General features: G+C 46.2%; 1 protein-coding gene across 6 annotated transcripts in view; it reads left to right on the top strand.

Annotated features, from left to right (window-relative positions):
* Positions 1 to 20000, top strand: part of LOC137878199 (BAH and coiled-coil domain-containing protein 1) — a 61471-nt gene that overhangs the window by 16341 nt on the left and 25130 nt on the right. For 5 of the 6 annotated variants that reach the window (XM_068718388.1, XM_068718393.1, XM_068718392.1 and 2 more), the window contains one exon: positions 13709 to 13891. In XM_068718388.1, the coding sequence (XP_068574489.1) occupies positions 13709 to 13891 (183 nt within the window). Of the gene's footprint in view, positions 1 to 8191; positions 8235 to 13708; positions 13892 to 20000 lie in introns of those variants that run through there. The other variant, XM_068718394.1, reaches the window with a different exon arrangement.

The following is a 20000-nucleotide window of genomic DNA, read 5'->3' on the forward strand; positions in this document are numbered from 1 at the left end:
CCTGGCCCGCTGAGGACTCAGCAGGAGCAGTTGGGGAGGGGGTTCACCCTTTTTCAAAGCAGGGGAGGAGAGAGGAGAGAGGAGAGGGAGGGTACAGGGTTAGAGGGGAAGAGAGATAAATGAGGGAGGGGGCTTAATGAGAGCCCAGGCTCACATGATTACGGTACAGGCTGATAGAAATCAGGATCTTTCTCAAAGAAGTCAATTAACCCCCTCCCCCTGCCATAATTATGCATGGACTGCTCCACTGGCTCTTTACTGATAGGGCTGCTCAGCTCAGCTCAATATGCAGACTCATGCTGCCTGCGTCTGCAAGGACTTGTGTGTATTGTGAGAAGCATTCGTCAACCTTTTTTTTTTTTTCAGAATCTGCTGGCAGTCTGCTTTAAACTCAGGGTTTTTCAAAGCCATTAGTTATTCCCAACCCCATCTTTCTTCTCACCTGACAAGCTGAAAGGGCCAGTACTGGGCCAAGCCAGAAGGGGGCTCCACCCCTGGAGGCCTTTGGTCATTAGTGCATTAGAGGCTAGATGATGGCTGAAGTCTGTGGTCAAAGTAAATAAGCAGTGTTGCATTATGTCAACACAACCAGGCGGCTCCTTCACAGCACCCAGTGTTGACATAACTGCTTTCTTATCTGAGGAGCGCAAAGCCAAGCCCCACAATAGAACACCGTGCCAGAACAAATACAGTAAGAAGATAGAAACCCCACTCTCCAACACACACACACACACACACACACACACACACACAGACACACACACACACACACTGGCTGTGAGGGAATGTGTCGCATGGCACTACAAGTGAAGGCTGATGCTGACGCCGACATCAATACGGCACAAAACAATGTATATCTGATAAAGCAGGCCTGTGCAGCAGAAGTGTAATCAAGTTGCGGTCCCAGCGTGGGCTGTTCATGCTACCAGACTGCCTGGTGTTCATATGAGCTCATGAAAATAATGGGTTGTTTCGGATCTCAGTAATCTGGGTGAAGGACCTGGACTCTGCTCGTGCTGCTCAACCTGGCAAAGAATGAAGGCCGGCCTGACAGTCATGAGGCCAGCTCTGTCGTCGAGCACTTTGTGGAAGTTGCGGCTGCATATGACTTGTGTTTATGTATGTCAAGCTGAGCAGAGAGAAAGAAAGAGGAGAGGAAAAAAAATTGTGCTGGTTTGCTTTGCAAACCGTTGTTTAAGTACCTGTGTCCCATTTGCTATTTTTCTGTGTCAAAACATTTCAGTAGGCCCTCTTCCCCTCATTGCCTCACATCACCCTAATAACTCTTCTTTATTCTCCTTCCCTGTCTTCCCCCGCCTCCCCCTTCCTCTCCATTATGGCCTTTGCAAGGTCTAGCCTGAGCTTGGCTCACACTGGCGTCGTGATAACCTGCTGAAAGCTGTTGCTCCCCTGTGGATATGAGGACACCCAGCTGAGGTTTCTCTGCGCTACCTCTCGCTCGTGCTTCTTCCCTTTAGCTCTGCAACCATGACTCGCCGTCTTCCTTCCACAGTTTCCCCAAATCATTTCCCTGGTCAGGTTCGCCACATAGCTTGCGGCTTTCTGGCCCAATGCGTATGTGCTGACATGTTTTATGGCCAGCAGAGCAGAAGTGTATATTTAAGAAAAATAAGAAAAGCCAACATGTGCACTCATAGGCACACTGATCAAAGTCGGTTTAATGGTTACTCTGGGATGGAGGGTTTTTATTTGAGACCAAAACACTGCCAGTAGTTCCATTGAGCAGCCACAAAATATATGATTTTAATTTCTATCCTGCTATCATGTATGTATATATATATATATATATATATATATATATAGGGACATTTTTGCATGCCTTTTCAGTGAGTGTGTATCTGTGTGGGCTTGAGGATGTGCTATGTCAAACAAAACGAGCAGCTGCAGCACATCTGTTAACTTCGATCAGATGCTGCAAGCCTTCTGTAGCCCCACAAGGCCTCCCTCCTCCTCTGCGCCGTTTCTGAATACGACCTGCAGACAAATACAGAGTGAGGGGGAGATGACACGTGACCGTCCAGCCCGCCCACCTGTCCAGCAGACTAGATGTGATCACCGCAAAGGAGATAGATGACAGCAATGGTGGCTGTGCAGCCAACCAACCAGACAGACAAGCCATGAGCAGTTGATCAAGATGATATCCCTCCCTTCCGTCTCCCTGGTTTGACCTTGGATTGTGCCTTTCCTACTCCTAGCTGTTAAAGACTACATCAAGCTGACCAGCTGGAGAAGGGAGAGGAGAGGCATTTAATGGCTGCCCTGCTCTATGTTACACTTCATCTGCTCATGTTCGGGTGAGGATGACCTTCTCTCCTCTGCACAGATTGCAGGAAATGCTCCTAATTTTACTCATCTCTACTCAAGTGTGTTGCTGCAGATGTTGAGCAGGCCTAGCATTCCATGGATGACCGCTGTCCGCAGTCGGGAGACATATCTCGTCTTTAAACTCAGTTTGTCAGATGTATTTCATAAAGAATTTTTACTGTGTGATATGGCTGACCTTGCACATGCTAGACAATGTAGGCTGCTACAGTGAAAAAAGGTGGTTATCTGTATGGGCCAACTGGAGTATTGTCCTTTTGGCTAAGAAGCTTTGCAACCACAGAAGTCAAGGAGATGCATGCATATTATACAGTGTCTACTCAACAAGGTAATCCTCTATATTGTTTGGCCTTGGCTACCCAGGTGCCGTCCCTCCCCTTGTCTTTAGGTTATCAGAACAAAAATGCTTGCATTTGTCTTGGCTAACACTACAAGAATTACACATTTCTCCTTTGTTCTCCTTGTGAACCAGCAGCAAATTATATTCAGGGCTGCAGAAAGACCTTGGGCTGGCTGGCTGGTGCGGCGGCTCTCTGCTCCGTTATCTGCACTGTTCTGTCTCCGCGCCCCTGACAGGCTACATCAGACGGAGAGAAGCCAGAGCAGGGAGCTGCCTTCTGTTTCTCTCACACACATCACTCCAGGACTTTATCATATTACAGGCCAATCTAAGAGAACTCAGAGGACAGCAGCAAAGCAGTCTCTGTAACAAGGGCCCTCATGTCCAGCACTGCTCTCCATGACCTAAAGGAGGCGCCGGGCCACAGATGGAAGAGGGAGGACGGGAGGACAAGAGAGAACGGGACATTCCGACGAGCCCTGGTTGCCAGTTGAATGCTGGGATGCTGATTTATGGGCGGTTCTGATGGAGGGAGGGGTGAACCTCTGACTCCCCATAAAACAAGATGTTCATTGCCCTCCCAGGCCTCAGAAAAACTGATGGACAAACAAGAGCAGAGAAACGGTGCGCAAGTGGGACGAGGGAGTGGGAGGGAAAGCGTTTTTTTTTTTAAAAACTCCAAAAATGAAGAGAAAGTGTTTCCATTTTGAAGCATGCGGATGATGGCAACTGAGGAAAGAGAGCGAGGTGATGAGGGAGGACAGAAATATGGAGCTGAGCAGCAGGGGGAAGGAGAGGGAGTGATGGAGGGATGATGGAGAGGGTGTTAGGACGGAAAGGGAAAACCGAAAAGGGGAATGAGTGATGGGGCTCAAAGGAGCAAAGGGAGAAGAGGGGATGAAAGTGAAAAAGGAAGACGGCAGGCAAAATCTGTCCCAATGAGTCGAGCTGCCTGCAGATTTATGTGGTGTTGTGGGTATCCTTATACATCAACCAGAGGAGATGGGGAGACTCGAGCAATGTGCCGCCTATGGGGTTTTGTGTGTGTTTATCTGTGTATGTAACGCACCGCACTTTTATTCTCCATCCTCGCGCTGTTCATGTCTCCTCCAAATCAAACTGACTCCTGAGTTCGACAGAACACACTCGCCTGTGGTGAGGTAACATCCACCCACATCCACACTCCACTTTTCCGAAGCCTATCTATCTAGTGCTGCTGGTAGAGAAAATAGAGGTTTAGACCACCCAGGACTGGGTAGTCAAAGAGCTGCTTTGATGTGGCACAAGCATATGTGCAGTGCATAGGCACAATCTCTGCGAAAACACACTCACAAAACACTGTTTTACTGCCTCCTGTGCGGCATCATTACTCCTCGTCACTGGAGCGGTGGGATGCTAGAAATGAAAATGAAAAAGAGAGTGAGAGAGAGAGAGAGAGAGAGAGAGAGAGAGAGAGAGAGAGAGAGAGGCAGCCACCTCCTGTGCCAGGCAGTGCCAGGCTGAAACACTGGAGCCGCATGGTCACCCTGAGGGAGGGGAAACCTGCCCAGTCTAACCACATCTCAATTAACCAATTAAGTTCAAAAGTTAACAGGGGACTAATTAGAGAGAATAGTGCTGAGCACTTGTTTTAATCTGCCTTTTTCCCCACTACCAGGCATGTCTGTGTCCGTGACCTGGCTGGCTGAGCTTTGGCTGCGTCGGCTGAAACATGGCACGCAAGCCGCCGTTAGTCACCCATCCATCCCCTTGGCCAGAACATAAAACCGATGGATTTAGACAGATCAGTCATCAGCAGTAAAACAAACCAGATCCTGAGCATTCCACGTGATGTTTCCAGTGGAACAGGAGAACCATGAAAACCCCATTTTTGGATGTGAACATTGAGAGACCTGTGAGAGATTATTCAAAAGTTGAGGACAGTTTCTAATCCGACCTAACATGGCCGTTTCCTGTTTTCGCCCCCTCTTGTTTGGTCCCGCAGATGGTTATTAATGGATGCCAAATGGGAGGTTTAGTGTCTCACTATTGGCCTGTTGGAGTCTCCTTTTACCGCCATTATATTAAATGACTTGTGTTTAGGACTCGAGGCTACAGCTCGCTCCTCTCGTTGACAATATGCCTCGGGCAGAGGGTGTCTGTAACTTACCACTAAAAGTACACATTTTATCCCTGTGTTCAAGAGGAGGGGGGGGTTTGGTTGCTATATTGGCTGCTACCACCAATAAAAGATATGTGGGCTGTATGACACAATTGTAGTGGGGCTGCTTTGAGCCCTGGAGCCAAATGCTGTGTGTTTGGAATCAGTCTGACAGCTATAGAGAGAGAGAGGTGAGAAATCCCTCTTTGACTCTGCTCGTTTTCCAGCAGGGATATCTTTGTACTGTGATTTTTTTTGGGGGGCTTTGTATGAAAGCTGTGACTATTTAAGTTCCTGCATGGTTGATTAGCTGTGTGTGTGTTTGTGTTTCAACATATATGTGTGTAAGAGGAAGAGGGTGAGAAAAGGCTTGGATGTCAGGATGCAGTTTGAGGGGTGAAGGACTCCCCTGTTGTATGTGAGGCCCTGGAGGATTCCTCCCCCCTTCCTCTCTTCCCTTCTTCCTAAACCCCCCTTTACACTCATCTCTTCCTCTGTGAGATCCACAATGCTGGGAAGAAATGTGTCATTAACAGGGGAGACCAAAATAATGTTTATGGGCTCAAGCAGCACTGAAATCATTTTCCATATCAGTGCAACTGCATGGGCCCTGTGGGGGAGTAAATCTGATTTTCTCCTCCCTGTGCCAATGGGAAACATCATGGGAAAGAAAACAGATTGGATTGTTAGAGAGATGGCCTGACGCAGCTGTGGGCGGCTCTTTGTGTGTGTGTGTGTGTGTGTGTGTGTGTGTGTGTGTGTGTGTGTGTGTCATAGTGACAGAGTGACAGAGACAACTAGAAGTGAAAGAGAGAAGGCAAAATACAAATGTGGATATTTAGCGTGCGTGTGTGGAAGAGAGCTTGAGATGGATGAGCCCCACTATGGTAATCACAATTTCATGCCTCAAGAATAAAGAGCCGGAACGCAGCAAACGGCCCTGAAACACCCTCATGTAACAATGGGTCAGTTAACAAGCACACTCACCAAAGTTTGGACAGATAACAAATGGTTCTCCTTGAGGAGTGTGTAGCTGCCCTGTATACAAAGAACAAAATGCTGCTGGCCCTGCAAGTGCTCATTAATGACCATTCCATAAGAAACACTTGTATTTAATTTGAACCAAGACACAAATAACACGATTGCTTTATTAGGTAGCGTGGAGGAGGGTTTAATAAAGTATAATGCTGATTGAAATAACATCGTGGTGCTCGGAGAGAAAACACTCTTGGCCTGGTGTAATATGCACTTCTTGTTACGCCATCAACATTTAAGTTCTCAGAGGAGAAATTGAAAGCAGAGTTTGGCGATTTTGTGTTGTGACATAGCTTTTCTTGTGAATGCTATTAAATCTGTGTTATGGGAGTGGGGAATGTGATTGTGCATGTGTGGGTGGGTGTAAAAGGAAGGTAATGGGCCTTGAACTCATTTGTCCTGGCCTGGTCCTGCTGCTGTTTCGAATCTGTCCTCCCACCTCTTGTGTCCCGGCCTGGAATGTCTGCTTGTTCTGCACAGATGAGGCCAGTGACTCAGCACACTTCTGCACTTTCACACGGATCACAGAGAACCCACCTAAACACAGGTCCGAGTGACAATCCCAAACCTAACAGACCCTATCTTAACCTTTTTAGCTTTTGTCCAAACACGCATGTCCAGCTGCTCTTTGTCCAGTGTCTTTGTAGTCCGTCAGAGACATCACCACGTCTTGCCCTGTGCTTTACCCTTAACCTCTTCACCCATACCTTAGCTTCTTCCAACCCTGTAGCCTTCACCCCTCAGCCAGCAGCCTGCTCTTACTGTGACAATCGGAGCTCTTAAACAACACACTTCCTGGTCTGCTCCTCTGCAAATAGCTGCACCGGTGCCGTGTGTCCAGCTCTTTATTTACTGTGCTCATAAAACACCTCTTCAGCAGGAACTCTTCCAGACGTTGCTATCTCTTCCTGTCAGCTACCCACTGCCCTTTTCCACACTACTGTTGGCACAGGAGGGATGGGATTAGAGGTGAAACTTTTGCATTGATTACCCTCTCTGATAAGGAGCCTCTATAAATGATTAATTGCAGTAAAATTGAGGTGGAATACCCCTTGAGGAGGCCGGCCAGATAGTGGCACACATTTTTGCCTGTACAAATAATGAAGGAGGGCGAAAAGGAGAATCGATAGAGGGAAACATATTGGTGGGATGTGTGCATGTTCTTTGGCATCACTCCACCCCTCCTAGAACAAAATATACCTCGGAGACATTTTCTCCTATCTGTTTTCTCTGTCACAGCCTGTGTGGATCCATTGTTGTTTTCAGGCTCCCTGCCAAGCCAGGATGAGCCAGTTGGACTAATTTGTTTAGGATTAGAATCTCTTATCCCCATCATGTCAACTTGTATAGTATAAACAGCTGGGTGAAGTGCGCGGGATGCTTTGGCTGACCTCCCCGCGCCAATTTTGCATAGTACTCACAAAAAAAAATCCATCTTACCCCACCATCGCTTCAATCGCAAGCAAGTGGCTGACCACGAAGCCACTCTACAAACACCGGCTGTCAACTTTCAGTGAGACGACCACCATACGCACACACAATTGCACACGCGGAGGCACGCATATGCTCAGCGACACACACTCCCACACACTCTCTGGTGCTCTTTCACTCTCAAAGTTTCTCACAGTTCTCCTCACACCATTATCTACACTTCTAGTCTAAACTCTCGCCCCTTACTCCTGCTCTGGATGTTGCCCTGTCGCACATTCTCTTCCTCCATCCATTCTTCTAACTGCTTCTCCCGCTCCCTTTCCACTTCTCCCACCCCCGCACTGACCACATCCACTAAACTCACTCCACAGGCACGCAGTGTGGAGAGTGTCGGAGGCGTGCGCTGCTGGCACTTTCCCCCACCTCTGCACTGGGCCCGGCTCCAGCACTGGACCGCCTGCTCGCTCTGTCTCTCTCACTTCAGTATGCCTAAAGTCAGGGAGGGAGTTTGTAAAGCAAGGGGGGCAAACAACTACAACAACAAAAACAACAACTCCTGCTACAGTTGTTTGTAGGAGGAGGAATTTGGCTACCAGTTGCGCTAATGTTTTCAAGATGACTTTCAAGATGACTGTTTGAAGGAAATCCCCCCTCTTTAGTAGCCATTTGAAATTCCTTCTGTGTTTTATTGTGAGGAAGTAGGCGCTGGGTTAGTCAGCGGCCCTCCAGGGTAGCGTGTGCAGTCTGTCTGGGGCTGCCGGTGTGTACAGTTGCCCAATCCAATCCAGTTTCCCCGTGTTGCTACAGAGGCTCATGAGTGAATATGTGCGTGGAAAGTCTGGCTGGCTTCTTCTTGGGCGTCTGAATTTTTGGGCAGAACATGGAACTACATCGGTAGGAAAGTCTGATGAGAAAGACACATCCTGCTCAATATGTTTTCGCTTGGTAAGTTAACTTTGAAATGTTTGTCTCTTCATCGCCTCTGTCTTCTGTCTCGACTCACCGCTTTCAGCTTCTTTCCTACTCAAGTGTTAAAGAGCCAAACCAGGCGACATAAAGAACTTGTCAGAAATCACAAATCCCATTCTAACAGTAAAAGCTAGCAACAGCTACTTCAACTAGCTGCTGGATTTTAAGAAGCTCTTGGAAAAGAAAAGGTTTCTGGTTTTCTTTTTGATCATCTCTCAACTCGTGCTGATAATGATTTGATTTATTTGAGACCAGAAAAAAGAGGGGTGGGGTTGTTTTGTCACAGGACGTGACAGAGGAAGAGTATATGAGCTGTGATTGTTAAGGGTGCATTGTGTAGAGCTACACATGGCACTGACCGCTGACGGTGCAACCTAATTTGGCTTGTGCTCACTGAATTTCTGTGTGTGTGTGTGTGTTGTTGTTTTTTTTTTTTCTATCTCCTGGCATTCTATTCTCCTTCTATCCTCCCCTCTCTGGCACTGGCTGATCACTGAGCTGTGGAGAACAGGTTGAAGCAGTCGGACCTGCAATTTTCTCTTCTTCTCTTGTCACCATCACTCTCATCTTTCGCTGCCTGTCTGCTGTCCTTGTCTAGACGACACGTCCATCCGTCCCTTTAGGCTGCCGTCTGCAGACAGGACGAAGAGCTGCAGACTACTCGAGCTCATTTTTCAAGAGCAAACGGGGAAATGTGATGCAGAGTGAATTTTTTTTACTTTGTCTTCTCTTAGACAATAGGGATAGTCGTAGATCTGTCTCTGTGTGTGTGTGTGTGTGTGTGTGTGTGTGTGTGTGTGTGTGTGTGTGTGTGTGTGTGTGTGAGTGAGAGAGAGAGAGATCTAGCATGCCCAAGCGCGAGTGTATCGGTGTGTATGTCTCCAGGAGGAAATTTTGATCTGATTCCCAGCATTCAAAAGAACAACGTGTTGTCAGTGGGTGCGTGTTGTCTTATCAGCTTTTTTTTTTTTTCCATCACTGCTTGGCCCACATGAATCCCTTTACATCCTATTATTGTATAACTCCTTGTTAAGACACCAAACAACTCACCCTTGAGTTACAATAATGAGAAGGGGCAAAGATTCTGACACCTCCTTCCCCGCAGCCTAACAATTGAAAACAGATTAAATTGTGGAGAGAGATGTGAGTGTGTGTGTGTGTGTGTGTGTGTGTGTGTGTGTGTGTGTGTGTGTGTGTATGAGAGAGAGAGAAAGTGTGTGTGTGTGTGAGTGAGTGAGTGAGTGAGTGAGTGAGTGAGTGAGTGAGTGAGTGAGTGAGTGAGAGAGAGAGAGAGAGAGAGAGAGAGAGAGAGAGAGAGAGAGAGAGAGAGAGAGAGAGAGAGAGAGAGAGAGAGAGAGAGAGAGTGTGTGTGTGAGAGAGAGAGAGAGAGAGAGAGAGAGAGAGAGAGAGAGAGAGAGAGAGAGAGAGAGAGAGAGAGAGAGAGAGAGTGTGTTTATGAGCTGCACAGGTTTGGTGGGGTTTCAAGGTTGGTTGGAGAGGCTGTTGTTGCTGAGCAGCACACTGACCAACTGCATCTGCCCACTGCTGCTGTAATGGCTACCCTCCCTCCCTGCCTCAAGCGCTGTTTCTCTTTCGTTCCCATGACAACTGGGCCTTCATTCTCACTGCTCCGCCCCCCTGCCTGCTGCTCACTCTGTGCCGTGCACGAGGGCCTCTGCCCGGGCCCACATTACTGTGTGTGCATGCATGTGTTTTAGTTGTTGCGCACCAACTGGACTCCCTCACCCTACTCCACCCACGATGGAGTGTGGGTGGAGTAGCACTTAACACGTCCACCTCCAGAGGTTCTTGGATATTTGTTGTTTGTTTCTGTGTTTGTACATTCAAACCCATTTGAACACAACTGTGCTAGTGAGGGTGTCAGGGTGGGATGTTTCGATGTCAGAGAAAGAGGTGGGGTTCCCCCATCCCAATGCTCCCCTCTCCTTTAGTTCTCTAATAGGATTAATCGTCATCGCTGTCAGGGATCGGCGCTGATTAGGATGCACATGAACCGATTTTCTTAAGAGCCCATACAAGTGCACTGCTGGCACCACTTAAGAACCAGAGAAATAAATAAACAGGGTTAAAAACAAAATGCAGGCAGAGGAAACACAACTTTTACAAGGAGCTGGCTTAGCGGTAGCAGGCTCCCTGGATCCATGTCATCATTTAAAAAGCTGCTAAATAAACAGTTACGGTGAGTTCAGGACAAATGCTGTCATGCCTTGGAGCTTTGCTTCGCTTGTTCTGCACTGCTTTGGTTGGTACCTAAACTGAAACTGCCCCGACACCATAGCAGACCAGCCCACTTTAATAACCTGTGTGCTTTCTCACCGACACCTCTGATTCATTAGGCTTTGAATGAGTTTAGGCAGGGCATCATATTAAAACAGCGTGAGTGTTCATAATGTCCTTAGATTTAACAGTGATATGAGAATGCTTGAGAAACTGCAATAGAAAGACTTTTTTGCGAAGCACCATGCACTGTATGTTTCTCAGCAGGAGGCAAACAGCAGGCACAACACAGAGGTATAGGGGTCATTCACTGAGTGACAAGCTGTGGAGTCAGCAAGTGTCAATGTGACAGTGGAGAAGGCTATTGCAGTATTATTCTGTACTACTACAATTCAGATTTTCCCAGTACAGACCCTATGGCCAAACTTGATCTCAAGGTCTGATCTGGTTGTCTATGAGTTGATCCAAGACCCTCCTACGGTTTCCTTTCAATCCCCTTCTCCCCTAACATCAGCTTAAACTTCAAAGATCCCCTTGCCTAACATCTAGACACCCCCTTTTTATGTATTGTCCCTTTTCTCTCCTTGTCTTTCTGGCAGAGGCTCTCTCCTCTCTTGGTGTGTGAAGAGGGGCTTCATGGCCTCTCTCTGTCGCTCTCACCCGTTCTCTCTCTCTGGGGCGAGGCTGTTAATAATGCAGGAGGATTAGCTGATTTATGTGAGCCGGAGGCACTGAGGAAAGCTGGGGATCCTGAAGGCGACAGAGAGGGCCGAGGTGTGTGCAGTGTTGAGGGCGGTGCTATACAGGAGCCCTGGGTGTCTGGATGATGGGAGCTGGATGTGTGTCTAGCGAGCACGCTGGCAATAATCCACCCCACCACTGCCCCCCAAACCCCACCATGCACTCCACAGAGCTCTGCCAGAAGTGCTCCGCAGGGTCAGGGGTGATGGGAGGTGGCAGCGGAGGAGGAAAAGGAGAAAAGCATGGATACTGTAGTATGCCATCAGGCTACCTCCCACTAGCATGTATAATGTTGCTATGGCACCCATTCCTATGGCTGCCTCCTTTAAGATATTTAAAGTCTTACTTGTCATTTTTTAGTTTTATCCTGCAAATGTTTGTAATGATAATGGAAATCCTTATATTGTTAGTTGCCTATGTTATGTATTTTGTCCCCAGCATTGCATCAGAAAATAGATGCTGCTTGTTTGCTGACTTTTATTTAAAAGGTTGAAAAAGTACACATATCACGGAAAACCCACTTCTTCGGTTCTTGTGCACATTTGGGTATCTTGAGTGGGCTGCCTTGATCAGAAAACGTGATGGACCGTATGAGAAAAAGAATGTGTTTTTTGAACATTAAAGCATGTTAACATGTTATACTAGAAACCCAAAATACAAACATGAATTTAAAAAAAGTAAATGTCCCCTTTTAAAGCAGGTTTTCCTGTAATATCCATAAAACAAAATGATAAACAACAAAACACATTAATACTGAAACAAGGAACATAAAACACTTTATATTTTCTCCTGTGGGCAAATTGTGAGGCTATTTTTTGTTGCAGTGTCAAATGTGCTAGTCAAACACTGTTTAGGAGACGGCTTTTTTGTGAGTTTGTGACACACGTCTCACACATGCACACACACACACACACACACACATCCACATACACACACAGGGTGGGTTTTAAGGTAGTTTTCAAGGTAATGGATTGTGGGGGATTTCCACCCGTCTGGGGTGAAAAGTGTGACATAGGTGTGTCTGTATGTGTGCAATAATACGTGCCCATGCCTATTTCTGTGTGTATTTGTGTGTGTCTCTGCTTGCTCCTGTGCTCTGGCCCGTGAGCCATAGGCTATTCAGTGCAGGAGCGAGCGGCAGACTGATGGGTTTATCCTTGCTGTCTGGCCAGAGGATGTGCACTCTCACCGCCTGGCTGATTAAGACTCCACGCAATTGTTCTCACACTCCCAGAAAAGGGATCGATTCCTGTTTGGACTGATTCATGCTTCAAGAAAATCAGATCACTTAGCGCTCCTTGTGAGATCAGCTCGTCATGAGGGGCTGATAATGATTTTTTTTACCATGTTGCTCACCACAACGTTTTCCCAGCTAGCCCTGTGCGCACAATGTATGATACACCAATGTGTGAGTTTGTGCAAGCATCTGCACGTTTGCTCTCATCCTGGCATCATACATATGCATGAGACTTTGCGGCAGTGTGACTTGGGGGAAATGGATGTGCAAAGAGTGGGGCACCCGGGCCCCTCGCTCAAGTGCACTGGCGAGCGCGTAATGGGAATGCAATTTAAGCAGTGGTTAATCAGTGTGTTTTCTCCAGCTTGCCCAGCAATGCATAATAGACAATCAGCCCCCAGTCACTCGGGCGTTGCTACGAATGGTCAATTACTCATCATAGTCTTGTTAAACACACAGTTCAGCCAGCCGGGGACAGATTGCTCTGCTGGTGCCATCATTATGGTAAAGAACAAAGCAAAGAAATGCTATGTGTCAGAGAGAAAGGGGGACAGGGAGGGAAAGAAGAGACAATGAGGGTTGGGAAGAGGCATGCATATAGTGTCTTTCTGCTCATCATGATGGAACAGAGGAGGGAAAGAGGAGAGAGGAAAGGGCCACTGTGACAACGCAGAGGGCACAAGGAAAAGGAGTAAAACACGAAAATAGAAACAAAAGAAAGTACAGGATTGTCAGAGTCATGCAGAGAGAAAAGAAGAAAGAGAGACAGAGGGGGGGTGAAATGAAGCAAAGCAATAAGAGATTGAGGGCATGAAAGTGAGAGATGGAGAGTATAAGATAATGGAGGGAGAGAGAGAAATTGAGAAAGGGACACTGGGGAGCAGGAGCAAAAGTGTGTGAGAGCGAGAGGGAGAGAGCCTGAGAAAGTGTGTACTCAGCTGTGAGATGAGACCTCTGTCTGCCCATGGGGAGAGGCTGTGTGAGAGGAGAGGAGAGGACTCTGCTGTCAGTGAGAGGGAGGAGAGTCTCACACTCTCACTCATTCACCCTGTCCCTGGGGCAGCGATCAAATCTGCTTTGCTTTGTGATTCCACCCAGACAGCCAATGAGCTCCATACCTTTACATCTACATCTGATTTGTTTTCTTTATTCACACTCATAGTCACGGTGTACATGCACTCCTCTAATTCTAACAATGTTTTCTCTCCTTACCTTTGTCCCTGTGGGCATGCAGGCAGTGGATTGATGGGCAATTCCTCCGCCTCCTTCATGGGGACCTTTCTGGCCAGTAGTCTGGGTTCCCCCCCTTCCCATCCGTCTCACCCTTCCCGGCCGCCCTCCTCGCCCTCCTCACCCTCCTTCCGGGGCGGACCTCACTCCAGCGCCTCGCAAATCTGGTTCCCCCATTCACATGAAGGTACCTCAATCACACATGCACACAAACACACGCCCCTCATCTGGCCACATCGACTGCATGAGGCGATATTCATGTCTTGGCAGAATCAGGGACAGAGCTTTGCCGGGTGTATTGTTTCCCTGATATTGTGTATTTTTAGGCCGGGTTAGGTTTCCACCAAAGCACAGCTTGTAATCATCTAGCAAAAGCCAGGCTCCCACCCTTTTATTCGTGAACCAAAATAGTCCCGGGCCCAGCATGTTTGGGATGGAGTACAGTGCCATGGTTTCTGGATGAGGACACCGGGTCAAAAGTTCAGCCAAGGAATCTTGCGGTATTCGTTTCACGTCAGCAGGAATGTCACTCAACACTCTGTGAAGCAGCATGCGCGATCGCAGGCCAGTAAAAAGTTGCAGTGATTGCAGAGCTTTCAGCTGGTGTCTCCATCACAGCTTAATAGGGAAGTTCCCACCCGACGCTCAGCATTACAAAATCCTGGCTACACGCACACGCACACACACACACACACACACACACACACACACACACACACACACACACACAAAAACATGCAGTCAGAAAAATATAAACACACTCAGTTCAACACCTCACATTTCTGCATAGATACAGCCTGGAAGTCAGACAAGGATAAAGTAGAGAGATTAATCTGCTGGGGTATTTCAGGACTTCAAATGCTAAGGATGACAGATAAATGTAAGACCTATCCAATGCCACACACTCGTATATTAATGCAAGGTCTGCTTTCCTGTGACTTTTACTTTTGTCACTTTTAGATTTACGTGTTCATAATCTTTTGCTAATTACATGATGTGATGGCCGCCCAATGCCGTCGAGTGAACTACAGTCTTTGAAGTTGTAGTTTAGCTGTCTTGTATTTATTTATTTGCTAAGAATAGCCCAGCTGTTGGTTCATGGGGGAATGCCAGTGGGGAGTGTTTGTTATTTGTGGTCGCTGATCAGCGGCGCCCCAGTTGCGTGATGCAACCAGCTACACCCCCCCCACACACACTCTCACACACACTCCTCCCTCTTCAAATAAAAATGGAGACAGGACAAATACATTTGAATGAGGTATGAGCTCTAGCATCAGCTCAGTCACAGACATTTCCCCTCAAAACTCATTTTGTAAGCATCAGTGTTCCTTTCACCTTTATAGTTTCAGGGTTTCATTGTCAAAGATTCTCTTCTTGTGGAAAAGTAGAATAATATTAATAAGAGTGATGATGATAATGCCAAGCCTAATAAAAGTAATGGAGGTGATTATGACTGGGATTATTACTCAGTTGGCAATGGAGGCCATTATCTCTATTGCAGTTTAATTGCATATAACACACTAAGAGCATGATTGAATCCAGACTGTTCATCAACCACATTCAGCTGTTCCCTCCTCAAGATAATTGCATATTGTCTTTTTTCTGTTTTGCATAAAAAGCAAGTCATCAAAATGAGCGGCACAATTACCCAGACTCTCGCCTCCTCTCTCCGGGTGTCAGCAGAACCCCACCAGCAGCAGAGCAGGCATTGACTTGCGTTTGTGTGCCGGTGCATTAGTGTGTCACTTGTAACCTTAAAGATATTCTCTGGATTTTCTTTTTTTTTTTGCGAGCTGTATTGTTAAAGTGGCTGTTTGCATGCAAATCCAAGCATAGCAGCTCAAATTTGTATTCAAAGATTACTGTATGATCCTCATGTCTCTGGCATATACCTGTCATGGTGCAGAATGTCTTTGTTTCTGCTATTCTTCTGACACATTTGCCACAGATTAAAGAGCTAAAATCGACCATGTATCGAGCAATAGATGGCAATGATCTCATTAGCCAATCGCTAACCAGTCACTTAGTCTGGATAAATACTTTCCAAGTATTCTAAGACAGATTTTATTTTTACATTAAGTAAGTCTCTTAAGAACAATTTATTCTTTTTCATACAACAATCATCACAGACTTTTGAAATGTTATTATGGCGGAGATAAAAAAGAAGTCAAATAAAGTGTGATAATTAGAAACCACTTGGATGTATTATTTTAATAATAGACAAGGTGTAGAAATGTTCACTAAGATCTAGATCTGCAACAAAATTCAACAAAACGTGGCTGACATGGTTTTTACTCCAGTGCATAAAAATATTAGAAATGTGTTGTCACATGTTTTGAGGATATTCTGCTGACTAACAAGCCTGAAAACGTAAGCTCCTTGCTGGAGATAATAGTAATAACAACAACCATAATAATAATAATAATCAAGACGTATGGAGAAAGATAATAATGAATGAAAACAAGCTGACAATAAAACACAGTCAACAACCATACACAGTCAATGTTTCTATTTGGAAATAGCTTTGAAAGCTCAGTTTCTGGGGTTGGAAGGCAAAACCAGGGAGAAAAAGACGTGTTTTCAACTTAATCCGCATTAGTGTGGACATGGTCTGAGTATGTTTAGAGAGGGCCAGTTATGTCATGCACACAGACCACATTTCTGTTGGGATGAGTGACAAACCATTAGCTGAGTGACACTTTAAGCAAACCTATAAATAACACCACCACATACCAGTGTTGTATGGTCCCTTGGATCAAGATAACTTTGGCAGAGGGAGTCAGTGAAGGTGATACAGAAAAGTCATGCGTTGATTTTTGTTTAAAGATTTATTGGGTTGGGATAACAAAAGTGTACAGTATACTGTCTTACAAATGCTGGCATATTTATATGTAGGTGACAAGAAGCAAACCATTAGTGGCTTTCATGATGTCAGAGAGTAGCATGAATTAAAAGAGTTTTTTGTTTCAGATAGTCTCTTCAGATTTATTACCAATTACAGTAACAGCCATTGTGTGCACCACACATGGGATTCACTGAACGTAGACGTGAACCCACTGACACAGAGATAGACATAGACGGATGGCAGTATATGATTGTAGGTGGAAGAAGACAGGAAAAAAAAACAAAAAAAAAACACCGTAGGGGCGTTTTAATAAATGTAATGTAAAATGTTTTTCATAACACCTGGTAAAATGGATTAGGCCCTCTGAGCTTTTAAAAGATTTATTTTCATGTGTGAGACCATCATATAAACCCTGAATAACCCCCCCTGAATCAACTGAGTGGAAAAATATATTTTTTTTTAAAAATGGACTAAAAAAACCTGCGGGCTCCTCACAGGCCCGAGGCCAACTGGCTGAGGTCCAAATGACTTCTTACGTTATGCCAAAAACAATCGCAGTCTCATATCTCTCTCAAAACATATAGACACACACATACATGCACGTACACACGATTGCCTGCACACACCTGTCTAATCCACTTCTGTTTGATACGCCTTTCCAAGCCTATCTTCACTTGTCCATCTTTCCTTCTGTGAGCAGTTGCTATAGCTTTTCCTTTTATGGGATTTAAGCTGCACCCCCCATCCTCTCTCTCTCTCTCTCTCTCTCTCTCTCTCTCTCTCTCTCTCATATATGCCAGCCTGCATCCCTTCCTTTCAATTAGTCAAACCTGAAGAGATCCACCACAGTACTGCCCCTCCTCCTCCCTTTCTGTGTCTTGATGGTTCTGTCACTTTTTCTCAATTAGCGGACCTGACAGGCAGCTCAGCCTGCTCCTCCTTTCCTCTAGGTCTTCTTCTGCCATGCTCTCTCTCTCTCTGTCCTTCCATCTCTGAAATGTTACAGCCATTTCCCAGGAGACAGTATACAATTCGGCATTCATGTTATTTTGCCTTTTAGCAAAAGTAGAGAAGCCCTCGTGAGCAATGGTAATGGTTTGTGTTTTCAGAGCAGGTATAAGCTGAGTGGGTAGGAAAAAAGAGGGGAAAGAAACACGCTGTCGTCTGCCTCTAATTCAGCAGCTTTAATTCCTTACTGCCTTTAGGTGCTGTTCTATATCCAGCCCCCTTCTTTGTCCTCCCTGTCGGCCTGCTTCTCTCAACCCACCATGCTGTGAGAAATATCTTCAGAACTTCTGGAAATCCCTCCCTGGGATGCAGCTCTGTTTGTTCTGCCTCTCGCCCCTGCTCCGCCCTTGGAAAGGAGGGCATGCGCTGTGAACTCCCCTCTGTCATTCACTTGCTGATGCTGACTTGTTTATGTGAGTGTGTGGAGGGAAAGAGAGCGAGGCTGCTGTGCAGTCAGCAGACTGCACTAAGACCCTGCTCACGTCGCCTGCAGCAGCAGCAGCAGCAGCAGCAGCTTCCCTTGTCCTGGCCAGATTAATGGCTGAATGGGCTCTGCCGTGCCCAGCAGGCCCCCTCTTGCCGCCCCACTGGAGGGCATGCTGAAACTGAGCGGGCTGGCATTATCGGGCACAGCCAGACCACGCTGTGAAAAGGGATTACGCCGTCAATCGTCACGCACACAAACAACATGCTGCCGCAGAAAAAAAGCCCCTCTCCCAGCTTGGATAAAGACTGCCAAACAGCTCTCTGCTTTTCTCCCTCCCAAAATCAGAGAAAAAATGTCTTGCTTAAACAAAGGATCCGCCCTCCTCCCACTGTAGATGAATTGGCATAAATGTGTGTGCTTATTAAGCATGACAGCAACGAGCCAGACAAAGGGAGGGAGATAGAAAAATAGGTAAAATAGAGAAAAAGTGAGGGCATGTAATTATCACCCCATTGCCCCCTCAGAAAGCAGCACGTCCTGTGTTATTGCAGGACTGTTTGCCCTCTCTACATTTCATTAATTAAGATGGGAGCATGCGGAGGCCGCTCTGAGACGAGGTCATTAAACCCACCACAACACTCCTCCCTCCCCAGAGCTGGCTCCCAGCATCGGCCTTATTGTTCCACCGGCAGAAAGTGAGACATTCAACACTCGGAGCTCCTGTTTAAACCACGGCGCTGCACACACACACGGCCAAATTAACTGCATCTGCGCTTTCCGGGATCAGGTCGCACGCTTGCCAACACAAATATGTCTGTCTTTCATTTAGTTGGAGCCATGTTTTCCTTTCTTTATCCCCCTCCTCAACGTCTGCGAGTTGTGTTTGACAGTGAGGCTGGAGGGTGAGGCAGGTGCAAAAGCAGGGAAAAGGAGACGTGAAACACCTGAACTTCTATAGATGACTCAGAGGCCACTGAGATGGTTGACTGTGGTGCTGGTGGACATTAGAAGTTCTGTCTGAAAAGAAGCACTAACACAACATGTCTCCGGTCTCTTCTCTTGATGTCTGTTTTTTCCTTCTTCTCTTTCCTTCCTGCCCTGATATTAGTTCACTCATGGTGATAATGCATATAGGTTACTTTTCTCTCCTTATTAATATATCTGCAGCCTGTATGGAGCATGGAGTAGACGGAGAGGACACAGGTTTAATCATGGCTGTATCACATTACATAATATGCTCAGTATATCACTATTGTCAGCAAAGAATTTGCCTTTTATTTAAAGTTCACAGTACTTTGATTTTTATTAAATCTCTTTCTTGCAATCGTCTGGCATAACTAATTATACAGTTGTAGAGATAGGGAAATTCAATTCACATTGATTTGTTGAGATTTTTTAGCTACCAAATTGCCATGGAAGTGGGTTGTCATAGTGATTCTTTGTCCTAATATTGTGATGGGCTTTCATCTCAATCCATGTTTTTTCTCTCTTCTCTACCTTCAAAGTCCTTTGTGTTTTTGACTGTCCCATTGCAGAATTAGTTTTGTGTTTGGTTGTGGTGTAAATGTTCTCCATAAGGGGCTTGATGCCGTGAGCCCAGGTGTCCTGGCTAACAGTTCCAACATCCAAATAACCTCTTACCCTTGATGTAGGTCAGTAAAGTTCAGCCTCCCAGCTCTCTCTTCATTGTAAACACAAGCTTCAAATCCATCCTTATCACTTCATTCAGATGGACAGTGGTGTCACTGCCAGCTCTGAGAGAGAGATAAAGAAAGAGCCATATGTTTCAGAGACACATTTCATACATTACAGCAATCCCCCAGCTTGTCATGTATTGTTTGCATTCTAAACTCAGGCAGGAAAGGCAAACATGACAGGCCGAGCCAGTACTTATTTGCGTATGAACACCACCAGCTGCATTGGACCAGAAGGATTATGCTGGGTTAGCCTGGAAAACTGCATCTTGGAGGTTATTGTCCTGTCTTATCAATTATCTCCCTCTCTCTGCTATCCATC

Source organism: Cebidichthys violaceus, unplaced genomic scaffold, assembly GCF_023349555.1.
Source record: "Cebidichthys violaceus isolate CVI_PGR_0920_01 unplaced genomic scaffold, fCebVio1.0.p SCAF_23, whole genome shotgun sequence".
Classification (NCBI taxonomy): Eukaryota; Metazoa; Chordata; class Actinopteri; order Perciformes; family Stichaeidae; genus Cebidichthys; species Cebidichthys violaceus.